Source organism: Mustela lutreola, chromosome 3 (genome assembly GCF_030435805.1).
Source record: "Mustela lutreola isolate mMusLut2 chromosome 3, mMusLut2.pri, whole genome shotgun sequence".
NCBI lineage: Eukaryota > Metazoa > Chordata > Mammalia > Carnivora > Mustelidae > Mustela > Mustela lutreola.
Window position 1 is genome coordinate 196,672,348 of NC_081292.1, and position 13,696 is coordinate 196,686,043.

General features: G+C 34.8%; 1 protein-coding gene across 8 annotated transcripts in view; it reads right to left on the reverse strand.

The window, feature by feature from the left end:
- The window catches only part of NBEAL1 (neurobeachin like 1), a 219,410-nt gene that overhangs the window by 130,984 nt on the left and 74,730 nt on the right, over window positions 1–13,696 (reverse strand). For 6 of the 8 annotated variants that reach the window (XM_059168361.1, XM_059168360.1, XM_059168359.1 and 3 more), the window contains 3 exons: window positions 12,643–12,949; window positions 11,125–11,231; window positions 756–842 (listed from right to left, as the gene is read on the reverse strand). In XM_059168361.1, the coding sequence (XP_059024344.1) occupies window positions 756–842; window positions 11,125–11,231; window positions 12,643–12,949 (501 nt within the window). The remainder of the gene's footprint in view (window positions 1–755; window positions 843–11,124; window positions 11,232–12,642; window positions 12,950–13,696) is intronic. The other 2 variants (XM_059168364.1, XM_059168363.1) reach the window with 1 other exon arrangement.

Below are 13,696 nucleotides of genomic sequence, written 5' to 3' on the forward strand. Positions count from 1 at the left end.
AATAGATTTTCATGTCTCTTTATAATACAGCTCTATTTACAAATCTCGTTATTAAAATAATAATAAAAGATATCATGTAAGCTCTCTCAAAACATTTTGGAAAAGGAAAAAAACCAAAGCATTTTTAATCGGTAGATCTTCAAAACTGAATTACTTAATGCTGAAAGGCAACAAAAACTGCTTATTTCTCCTCTATATCCATATAGAGGTGACTTTAAGAAAGGAAAACAGTTAAGTTTTATGCTAAATTAAGATTCAAAGTGTTAAGCATCTTCTCCCCTTCCTCCAGGATTTGGATGTCCACTGAATTATAATCATTACTTGTCAAAAAGAAGCAAAGAATCAAGATATTAAAATTGACCATACAAACTCACAAACAAAGCCTAAGGTCCCAATACACCGCAATGCTTAGAGAAAGAAGCTCCCAAAATATGAAGTCACCACCACGTGGACAGCATTGATATTGGGATCCCATTCCTGTACTCTGTGTCTCCTTAAACTGAAAAGGATGCACACATATACAGATGGAATACTGTTGATCTTTTATATCAACCACCAAGATTTCAACGTATTTATCTTTTAGATGAAAAAAATTTTATTTTTAATTTTTTAACAATTTTCAAAAATAACTAATGAAGATTAGAATTAGATAGTGTTTGTGTATTTTAAGACATAAGAAGAAAAGTACAGGAATAGTTGTTCCCATTGACTGATTTTGGACTTCAGCTGAAACAAGATGCAGGTTTTTTAGATACCTGGTCCTCATTTATTTCTGTCAGTAATTTGTTGGCAAGGTCTTTCTCGTTCTTGTCTGCCACCTTATTGTTAGCATTTAAAAACAGCTGTTAAAAACAGAGACAAGAATAATGGAGAAAGAACATTAAATAGTTACCTATAAGCAGAAATGAAGTTTAAGTGGATTTCCATGTTTCTTGAAAATAAATTCAAGAACCCACTGGTGAAGTATATCTCTTTTAAACCGACAATCAACTATTCACTTTTTGGGTTACAAACTAACATTAGTTCATACACCATATAATTAATTGTTAGTTATTTCTCTCTTGGAACTCATACTAAAATAAGAAATAATAGCAACAAGGAGATTAGTTAACATTTCTAAATTCTTAAAGAATCAGCAGAAAATAAATGTCTCACAAAAAAGGAAATTTGCTATTGAGACAGATTAAAGATACTGTAGTAAATAATGTACAATAAGGATTCTGTAGTCAAGTATGTTTGTAAAATGCTATTTAACTTTAAAGAGTTCTTTCTGAAAATACTTCTCAGTCTCAAGTACATTAATGTGCTTTGACAAAGGAGATAGGTATTTTCCAAAATTATCAAGAGTTGAGTATAATTTATATTAATTTCTACACAAAATGGGATTAGGATTATCTCTGACATACATGGAGATTGCTAAGGGAATCTAATATTTTGGTTTAAGTGTATAAAACTAGCATTCCCAAAGATCTCAGGCACATTTTAGATAAAAAGAAAGTTCAAATGGAAGTAGAAAGGGAAAAAAAGATTTATAAAGGAATTTAACAAGACCATCCTAAGAAGGAAGTTCTATCATTTCAGAAAATAGAAAACAAAAGTCCAGTAATATACTGAAATAATGCGATATAAAATAAAATAAAGATAAGGTATGATATGATATGCAGAACATATATAAAGCTTAACCTAAAAATAGTTAGTGTATACAACACAGGCTTTGGAATAGAAACATGGATATGAATTGTAGTTCTGCTAATTATTAGCTGTTGGTTTTAAGAAAAACTTCTCTAAGCTTATTTTCCCAAAAGGGAAAAGAGTAACTCATGAAATAGAGGCATGGATTAAATGAGATAATCCACGCTAGGTTATTAACACAGTATCTAGCACGTAATAAGAATTTAATAAATGGAAGCTCTTATTATTAACAACAAAATTTACTTTTAAAGATTTTATTCACTTATTTGAGAGACAGAGAACACAAGCAGGGTGGAGGGGCAAAGAGAGAGGGAGAAGCAGACTCCCCGCTGAGCAGAGCGCCTGATGGAAGGCTCCATCCTAGGACCCTGGGATCATGACCTGAGCTGAAGGGAGATGCTTAACTGACTGGTCAACCCAAATTTTTAAAATAGTAATACTCCATATTATCTGGTGTAAGAACACAGGAATGCTAAAAACTGATGAGAGCAAAAATGAGTAAAGGCTTTCCAGAAAGTAACCCGTATCAAGAATTTCAAAATTACCTCTTGTCAGTAACTGTATTTCTAAACATCTACCTAAAAGTGGTCAGAAACTCAAATGAAGATTTTAGAACCAAGATGCTCACTTCAGCTTTATTTACAATAACATGAAGAAACCACCCAAATATCATTAAATAGTGAGCTAATTAAATAAATTATGATTCAACCATACGCTGAAAGGCAAGTCCTTAAACTTTTTGGTCTCAGGACCACTTAATAGTCTTAAAAATAATTGAGAACACCAAAGAACTTCTGTTTATATGGGGTTACAACTCTTAATATTTACCATATGAGAAATGAAAATCAAGACATTAAAATAATATTTGTTTAGTCATTCAAAAACAATAAACCTATTATATGATGACATAACACATCTTTATAAAAAAACTTTTATTTTTTAATAAATTACATTAGTGAGAATGGCACTGCTTTTACATTTCTGTAATCTCTTTAAAAAGTCTGACTTGATAGAAGACAGATGAACTCTAATACCTACTTTGCATTCAGACTGTTATGATGATGTTGTTTTGATTCAAGTTTATGAAAAAAATCTAGCCTCAAACTGAAATGTTAAGATTAGACTACAGATTCCCTAAAATGATCTTGGGGACCCCATACTTTGAGAAATGCTGGTTTGAAATATTTGCAGTCGTTAAAAACAATGTTTTTGAAAAATATATGGGAAAGACTGGTGATATAATACATTAAAAAGAGAATACAAAAATATTCACTGGTATTCCAATTTTGTAAAGAAAAGTATATCCTTGGAAAAGGTGCCTGGGTGGCTGAGTCGTTAAGTGTCTGCCTTTGGCTGAGGTCATGATCCCAGGGTCCTGGGATCAAGCCCTGTGTTGGAATCCCAGCTCAGTGAGAAACCTTCTTCTCCCTCTCCCCTTTCTTCTATTCCCTCCCTCGCTGTCTCTCTCTCTCTAGGTCAAATAAACAAAATCTAAAAAGAAAAAAAGAAGAATATATATGGAAATATTGTTATGGATACTTTGCCACAGTTTTAAAATTTAAATATTTATATATACAGACATGTTTTATTAAAAGATTAAGAAAATATGTTTTTGATTTCATTTTCCTCCATTAAAATCTATTATTAATCATTGCTCTAGAACTTTAAAAAAATAAAAAGAAACTTGTTCAAATAAGGCAATGTGTATGAATCCAGGCAAGTACAACTCCCAAAATCAACCTTTCAACTGTATCATTCTATGTATCCACTCCCAACATTCTTTTTCACAAAGCATCCCTTAGTTGCTCCTTTCATAAAGTATCATTCCTACTAAGACTGCCTTAATGATAAATTTTTTCTTGTAGTTGATTTTTAAAGGTAGATGTGGAGAAGAAAAGGAAGAAAGTGAAGAAAACAAATTAAGGAATGTAGACAAGACAACAGTATCAATAACTTTCCAGAATCTTATGACTCAAGTCCTCAAATAGAACTTTACACATTTAGAATACATCGCAATGTATGTATTTTTAAAAAACTGATTAAAACCTGGGGTGCCTGGGTAGCTCAGTTGGTTAAGCAACTGCCTTCGGCTCAGGTCATGATCCCAGGGTCCTGGGATCCAGCCCCACATCGGGCTCTCTGCTCAGCAGGGAACCTGCTTCCTCCTCTCTCTCTCTGCCTGCCACTCTGCCTACTTGTGATCTCTGTCTGTCAAATAAATAAATAAAATCTTTAAAAAAAAAAAGACCTATAAAAAAACTGATTAAAACTCCAAGCAGAAATTGCACTATTGGGTATTTACCCTAAAGATATAAATGTAGTGATCTGAAGGGGCACGTGCACCCAAATGTTTGTATCAGCAATGTCCACAACAGCCGAACTATGGAAAGAACCTAGATGTCCATCAACAGATGAATGGATAAAAAAGATGTGGTATATATATATACAATGGAATACTATGCGGCCATCAAAAGAAATGAAATCTTGCCATTTGCGATGATGTGGATGGAACTAGAGAGTACTATACTTAGCGAAATAAATCAATCAGAGAAAGACAGCTATCATATGATCACCCTGATATGAGGAAGTAGAGATGCAACATGGGGGGTTTGGGGGATAGGAAAAGAATAAATGAAACAAGATGGGATCAGGAGGGAGACAAACAAGAGACTCTAAATGTCACAAAACAAACTGAGGGTTGTGGGGTGGGGGGAGAGGGTGGGGGGGTTATGGACATTGGGAAGGGTATGTGATATGGTAACTGCTGTACGTGTGTAAACCTGGCGATTCACAGACCTGTACCCCTGGGGCTAATAATACATTATATGTTTATTTAAAAAAAACCAAAAAACAAAAAAACTCCAAGCAGAGTGCTAAAGTAAATGTTATGATTTTGAATTCTTCTCTTTGCTACTAGAAATTTGCTGTTATTTTCTTCTCATTACTCCAAATAACCTTGGAAAGCTTCTAAAAATAATTTTACAATAATTTAAAGCATATGCCCCTTCCAAAATACAATATGGTGACAAAAAAACAACTCTCAAATGTTTAACATTCATCATAGCTATCAGGAAAGTTAAATGTATGATTCCACTGAATCATATTCTAAGTACGTCACAGTATGATGAAACTCATTTTGACAAGCCAAAGGTCCTCACATAAATACTGAAGGAAATTAATGCATAAACTGGCAGGCGAATCTCATAAAAAACAAAGCATAGAAACTACAGCAGTCAGCCTGAAGTTTTCCATGTAATTCACAAAATGTTTGTTGTTTAATAAGCTTTAGTTGACAATGTTTCCTCTGGGTCTGAATATTTAAACAACAGTTGTCTTGATTCTAGTCTGTATTACTATCTAAAACAAAATAAATTCTTTATTCCTTACTAACAAAATAATTTAAACAGAAGTCTATCACAATCATCTGTAGCACCCTGTAATACATTTAAGAACAAAGTTTTTGGGGTGCCTGGGTGGCTCAGTGGTTTAAAGCCTCTGCCTTCGGCTCAGGTCATGATCCCAGGGTCCTGGGTCCTGGGATCTAGCCCCACATTAGGCTCTCTGCTGAGTAGAGAGCCTGCTTCCTCCTTTCTCTCTGCCTATTTGTGATCTCTGTCTGTTAAATAAGTTAAAAAAAAAAAAAGTTTTCATAAGATTCCATTTTTATATATTTAAGAATCCTATTAACCTATCAAGTATATTCATCAATAAAACCTGTACTCCTCCTATATTTAATATACAGAAAACATTTTTCTATTGATCTTAAGTACCAGTACAGCAAAACTTTTACAACCAGTGAACCCAAGGTCAGAATACCTGGGTAAGAAATCCTGCCTCCATCATGAAACATATTAACCTTGCGCTAATCATTTAGTCTCTTAGGACATATTTCTTCATTTTATAATGAAAGGACTGGGGAATTTACTTCAAAGGTTCTTCCATGTTGTTAGGACTCCATAACCATAATGGTTAGATGAGTTTATAGTGATACTGACTAGAATATCCTGCCTACGACACTACCTCCAGCAGAGAAGGCTGGGAATGGTCCCAAAGCCTAGCCTTCCCCTCTGAAATGGGTTTCCACTCTAGCATTTCCTGTCTCAAAACAAAATGTGGTAAGTGCTATCAAATAATTAAATTTTAAAATACAAGGACTGTCAGCAAGTCTCCAGATCTAAATTACAAGAAACTCTGGCCTATACAACAGTAGAAAGAGTAAATATTAGCTCAACATTATGACTGCTATGCTAAAAAGCTTTGTACTTTTTAAAAAGATATTGTTGACCATGATATGACATTTTAAAAAATACCTGAGTTTCACATATTGAAGAAAAACACTAATCAATTTTGGCAGAACTACATTTTATCCCAGTGGTTTACCCTTCTACAATGTGTGACTGGCAGGTTCTCTTATACATGGGAGGTTTTGTCTTGATGAAGTTGCCTTGTAACTGATATATATATATATATACTTTTTAACAACCAACAAAAGGTTTTATTAAGTTTTCTTATGCTGTTTTCATCTCCCTAGGATTTCTTTCCTAAGAACAAGTTTAAGGGGTGGGGGGAGGCTTGTTCACTCTCTAGTGGTAGTTTAGTACTTTCATTGACTCTATAAATGTTCATCACAATTTACATCATCAATATATATTCCTTATTTTTTTTTAATTTTTTATTTTTTATAAACATATATTTTTATCCCCAGGGGTACAGGTCTGTGAATCACCAGGTTTACACACTTCACAGCACTCACCAAAGCACATACCCTACCCAATGTCCATAACCCCACCCCCCTCCTCCCAACCCCCCTCTCCCGAGCAACCCTCAGTTTGTTTTGTGAGATTAAGAGTCACTTATGGTTTGTCTCCCTCCCAATCCCATCTTGTTTCATTGATTCTTCTCCTACCCACTTAAGCCCCCATGTTGCATCACCACTTCTTCATATCAGGGAGATCATATGATAGTTGTCTTTCTCTGCTTGACTTATTTCGCTAAGCATGATACGCTCTAGTTCCATCCATGTTGTCACAAATGGCAAGATTTCATTTCTTTTGATGGCTGCATATTCCATTGTGTATATATACCACATCTTCTTGATCCGTTCATCTGTTGATGGACATCTAGGTTCTTTCCATAGTTTGGCTATTGTGGACATTGCTGCTATAAACATTCGGGTGCACGTGCCCCTTTGGATCACTACGTTTGTATCTTTAGGGTAAATACACAGTAGTGCAATTGCTGAGTCATAGGGCAGTTCTATTTTCAACATTTTGAGGAACCTCCATGCTGTTTTCCAGAGTGGTTGCACCAGCCTGCATTCCCATCAACAGTGTAGGAGGGTTCCCCTTTCTCCGCAACCTCACCAGCATCTGTCATTTCCTGACTTGTTGATTTTAGCCATTCTGACTGGTGTGAGGTGATATCTCATTGTGGTTTTGATTTGTATTTCTCTGATGCCGAGTGACATGGAGCACTTTTTCATGTGTCTGTTGGCCATCTGGATGTCTTCTTTGCAGAAATGTCTGTTCATGTCCTCTGCCCATTTCTTGATTGGATTATTTGTTCTTTGGGTGTTGAGTTTGCTAAGTTCTTTATAGATTTTGGACACTAGTCCTTTATCTGATATGTCATTTGCAAATATCTTCTCCCATTCTGTCAGTTGTCTTTTTTGTTGACTGTTTCCTTTGCTGTGCAAAAGCTTTTGATCTTGATGAAATCCCAATAGTTCATTTTTGCCCTTGCTTCCCTTGCTTTTGGCGATGTTCCTAGGAAGATGTTGCTGCGGCTGAGGTCGAAAGGTTGCTGCCTGTGTTCTCCTCAAGGATTTTGATGGATTCCTTTCGCACATTGAGGTCCTTCATCCATTTTGAGTCTATTTTCGTGTGTGGTGTAAGCAAATGGTCCAATTTCATTTTTCTGCATGTGGCTGTCCAATTTTCCCAACACCATTTGTTGAAGAGGCTGTCTTTCTTCCATTGGACATTCTTTCCTGCTTTGTCGAAGATTAGTTGACCATAGAGTTGAGGGTCTATTTCTGGGCTCTCTACTCTGTTCCATTGATCTATGTGTCTGTTTTTGTGCCAGTACCATGCTGTCTTGATGATGACAGCTTTGTAATAGAGCTTGAAGTCCGGAGTTGTGATGCCACCAACATTGGCTTTCTTTTTCAATATCCCTTTGGCTATTCGAGGTCTTTTCTGGTTCCATATAAATTTTAGCATTATTTGTTCCATTTCTTTGAAAAAGATGGATGGTACTTTGATAGGAATTGCATTAAATGTGTAGATTGCTTTAGGTAGCATAGACATTTTCACAATATTTATTCTTCCAATCCAGGAGCATGGAACATTTTTCCATTTCTTTGTGTCTTCCTCAATTTCTTTCATGAGTACTTTATAGTTTTCTGAGTATAGATTCTGTGCCTCTTTGGTTAGGTTTATTCCTAGGTATCTTATGGTTTGGGGTGCAATTGTAAATGGGATTGACTCCTTAATTTCTCTTTCTTCTGTCTTGTTGTTGGTGTAGAGAAATGCAACTGATTTCTGTGCATTGATTTTATATCCTGACACTTTACTGAATTCCTGTACAAGGTCTAGCAGTTTTGGAGTGGAGTCTTTTCCACATATAGTATCATATCATATCATATCATCTGCGAAGAGTGATAATTTGACTTCTTCTTTGCCAATTTGGATGCCTTTAATTTCCTTTTGTTGTCTGATTGCTGAGGCTAGGACTTCTAGTACTATGTTGAATAGCAGTGGTGATAATGGACATCCCTGCCGTGTTCCTGACCTTAGCGGAAAAGCTTTCAGTTTTTCTCCATTGAGAATGATATTTGCGGTGGGTTTTTCATAGACGGCTTTGATGATATTGAGGTATGTGCCCTCTATCCCTACACTTTGAAGAGTTTTGATCAGGAAGGGATGCTGTACTTTGTCAAATGCTTTTTCAGCATCTATTGAGAGGATCATATGGTTCTTGTTCTTTCTTTTATTGATGTGTTGTATCACACTGACTGATTTGCGGATGTTGAACCAACCTTGCAGCCCTGGAATAAATCCCACTTGGTCGTGGTGAATAATCCTTTTAATGTACTGTTGAATCCTATTGGCTAGTATTTTGGTGAGAATTTTCGCATCTGTGTTCATCAAGGATATTGGTCTATAGCTCTCTTTTTTGATGGGATCCTTGTCTGGTTTTGGGATCAAGGTGATGCTGGCCTCATAAAATGAGTTGGGAAGTTTTCCTTCCATTTCTATTTTTTGGAACAGTTTCAGGAGAATAGGAATTAGTTCTTCTTTAAATGTTTGGTAGAATTCCCCCGGGAAGCCGTCTGGCCCTGGCATTTTGTTTGTTTGGAGGTTTTTAATGACTGTTTCAATCTCCTTACTGGTTATGGATCTGTTCAGGCTTTTTATTTCTTCCTGGTTCAGTTGTGGTAGTTTATAGGTTTCTAGGAATGCATCCATTTCTTCCAGATTGTCAAATTTGTTGGAGTAGAGTTGCTCATAGTATGTTCTTATAATAGTTTGTATTTCTTTGGTGTTAGTTGTGATCTCTCCTCTTTCATTCATGATTTTATTTATTTGGGTCCTTTCTCTTTTCTTTTTGATGAGTCTGGCCAGGTGTTTATCAATTTTATTAATTCTTTCAAAGAACCAGCTCCTAGTTTCGTTGATTTGCTCTATTGTTTTTTTGGTTTTATATTCCTTATTTTTAAAATGACATTTCTTAACTTTTCACTGAAAGCTAAGAACAACATAGTGACATAAATGCTTTCATTTATCTCTCTCCTAACAGTGTGGAAAAATTTGAGGGGCTGATATTAAAATCCTCCTTTTGGGATATCTGCACAAAATCAGGATCAAACCCTAGTTTTTTCAGCACAGATTCCATGAAAAGAATATCTCAAACAGAAAAGTAAAAGCTCTTTGAAGTAGTTCCATTTTCAAAGGTTTTTCAAGAAGCACTCTAAAAAATTTCTTTTACCATCTTGAAATTTATGAAAATATAATAATCAGATATTATTACATACACACAAATCTGCTACAAGTGTAAACTAATAAAAAAGAAAAATAATAGCAAATTGGCAGTATATACCAAGAACATTAGCAGTATTTCTATTTTCTTACTTTTCCATAATCCTCAATTATTTACAAATTGTTTCTATACAATGTTCCCTAACTTTAAAAAAGCACATTATGCCCTTTGACCTAGAAATTCTACTAGAAATAGAATTCTAGTCTATGAACTTGAAGGAGTTATGTAACAGCAAAAAAGTTGGAAATTAAGTTGAGTATCTGCTACAGGAAATAGGTACATTATGGCACATCTACTTAATATTATATAGGTATTTAAATCATACACAGGAAAATGCAACAAAATCATCTTACATGAAACAAAAGCACAAAATTATATACATCAAATGCTCACACCAAATTTTAACAATGTACAACAAAAGACTTTAAAACTCAACAACAAAAACAAACAACCCAATTAAAAAATGCACAAAGAACTTGCATAAACATTTCTCCAAAGAACCTATACAAATAGCAAATAAGCATATGAAAAGATGCTCAGTATAACTAATCATTAAGGGCAAATTAAAATCACAATGAGATACCACTTCATACCCATTAGAATTAGAGATCATCAGAAAGAAGAAAGTAACTGTCAAGGAGAGAGTAAAAAATTATAACCCTTGTGCATTGTTCACAGGAATGTAAAATGGCACAACCATTGCAGAGAACAGTGAGGTGGTTCCTCAAAATACTAAAAATTTAATTACTATATGATCCAGCAATCTCACTTCTGGAATATATCCAAAAGAACAAAAGCAGGGACTTAAAGAGATATGGGTATATTCAGGATCACAGCAGCATTATCCAAAATAGCCAAAAGGTATAATCAATACAAAAGTCCATTAACACATGACTAGGTAAACAAAATGTGGTATGTAGGCACAGTGGAATATTGTTCAGCCTAAAAAAGGAAAATTCTGCAATATGCCACAACATGGATGAATCTTGAGGCCATAATGCTAAGGGAAATAAGTCAGTCACAAAAATAGAAATAATATATGACTCTTACTTACATGAGGTATTTAGAGTAACTAAAAATCATAGAGACAGAAAGTTTAATGGAGGTAGCCAGGGGTTGGGGAGAGGGGAGAATGAGGAACTGTTTAATGTGTATAGAGTTTCAGTTCCATAAGACGTAGAGGGTTATAGAGAATGGAAGGTGGTGACAGCTGCACAACAGTGTGAATGCGTTCAATACCACTGACTGATACACTTAAACATAGTTAAGATGGTAAATTTTATATTTTACCATAATCAAAAAAAGAAAATTAGTAATATGTTTAAATTTGAATCAGGGCATAAACAAAATAATAGCTTTTTAAAGTGAAAGACAATAATAATAGAAAAATACCTTGCAATTCTGCAGCAGTCGTATGAGATGTTCAAAGCAATTACTATTAAGAAAAATGGCCTGAAGAACAGGCCTATCGGTGCAATCTAACATGGCTGTGATGGTATCTAGGAAAATAAAAACAAAATCATCGATTTATATAGTGGAAAATTTGGGATCACAGAAACATTTCCCTCTGTCCATATTTTTAATTTAGGCTTTTCAGTGACAGACAGATGTAAAATGAATTGGAAGAAATAGGGATGGAGATTGGAAAAAAAACCTACTTATTACTTATTAAGAAAAATGAATATTTTTATAGTTTATTATTAAAAATATTTGTTTTTCTACATAAGAGTGATACATATTTCCCAAAGATTACAGTTATTCTTCCATTATAATGCTCAAGTATAACTAACTGTGGTTTCCAACTCGCTATTAATAAGCAACACCTAGTTAGTTATATTCTGCAACAGTCTCATTTATACAGTATAAAATTAGCATGTGGCCAGAAAATAAGACTTAGGGATTCAATCCATTCATGATGGTTTGCTCTTGTTTCCTACTGAACAGATACTGTCATTCAGAAATCAAGGGATAACTGGCATAAATAATACAATAGTCCTTAATAAATAAGAAGTCCATTCAATAGAGACTCAAACTTTCTTAGAAAGTTATAATTTATACAATTATAAAACATGTTTTATAAGAGAACAGAAACTAGATAAAAGGAATCTTATTTTCTTACAGAAACAAAGTCTCTTGTTGTGCACTGATCAAGTTTCACCAAGATTTTGATGTCCAATATTTTTAAGTTGGATACCACACACACCCTCGTACAACCATGTTTTTAAGTCTCTAGAGCTGTATAATAAACCATTAATGTCGGTTATGTCTAGGTTGTAGAATATAAAAAACTTCTTATCCAAATTTCCTAGTACAGCCATAATGAAAATATTTTATTTCTATAAAAAGAAACTCAATTAATAATACTTGTACTATCAATCTAACAGGGGAATGCAGTAAGAAATCACATATACTGATGAAAGTGCTTACAGAGAAAAACCAAGAAAACAAAGAGAGGGCAGAGAAACAAGACACACATACATAGAGGCTCTGAGAAAAACCAAATAGAGACCCTCTGAAGAAAGGATAGATGTTAAAGTGACATCTACAGAGATTTATAGAAGGACACATAATATTGCCATATGTTACTCTTGCCATAAGTTAGACAACACAAATGCCATCTCCTAGAAACTTACTTTTCCTAGAATCTGAAAATAATAGCTGACTTTCTTTTTAACAGTGATGCTTTTAATGGAATACACTTTCAAAAAACAATAGAGGCTCAATTTCGTTAAAGCAAAGATGCTACAAACAAATTGATTCCATGTTAATTATTTTAAAGTCATAATCTCAAGTTACATAATAGGTGAATTAAACAATCAATACTTCTATATGACAGCCTTGAATTTCAAATAAGTCTAAAAAAACAGACTCAGAGAAAATGGAGTATAATAAATTTTATGCAATACTTACTCAACATTTTGATCTGCAGAGCTATGAACCGGCTTTCCCACTGTCTGGATCTCCTTTGATTAGGTAAAGCTGAATGATCTGAATTTAGCAATTTAAAATAGTTCTCTAAAATAGTGCTGGTTTCCACCTGACGTTGATCCGAGCTGCTAGTGAGAAGGATATGGACCACTTCTGTAAGGCACTTCAGAGTAAGTTCTATCTTCCTACTCACTTCTTCAGGATTTCCATCCTCCCAGGAATCACAATCTGCCAAAACTCTCATGAGAACTTCCATGGTGGCTGGAGAAATTGCTTGCAAAGCATTCCTCTGAAACATGAAAGATAATAAACATGAAACCCAAACCAAACTGAAGTTCTGGATGTTTGTAAAAATAAAGTTTAATAAATCTGCAGACTTTCTTTTCTTTTTTAAAGGATTTTATTTATTTGACAGACAGCGAGAGAGGGAACTCAAGCAGGGGGAGTGGGAGAGGCAGAAGCAGGCTTCCCCCTGAGCAGGGAGCCTGATGCGGGGCTCAATCCCGGGACCCCAGGATCATGACCCAAGCTGAAGGCAGATGCTTCATGAATGAGCCACCCAGGAGACCCTGCAGACTTTTTCTTTTAATAAATCAACATAAAAAATTTTAAGCGCATACCTGATAGACATTGCTAGTTTTTATGTATATTAAGTTTTCATTTCCTTGCTAGATTACTAGATTTTCATTTTTATTCTGGTAGCAATCTGCCTACATAGAAAACTTGTTTACCAACCTCCCTTACAGCTTGGAGTAGCCATGGGTCATAGTTCTGGTCAAGAATATATGCTAGTAGACTATGAAGGAAATACAACTTGACAGATAAAAACAGAAGGACCCTTTGCTCTTGGCCTTTTCATCTTTTGCCTGCCTAGAATGCAGATTCCATGTTTGGAGCCACCTTTAAGTCATGAAGAAACAAACCCAAGAACTAAAGTAACAGGCTAAAGAGAGCAAGAAGAGGAATGTGAAAGGACTTAGTCCTTGCCAATACCATGGAGCTGCTGTACCAGCCCAGAACTGCCTACATCTAGATT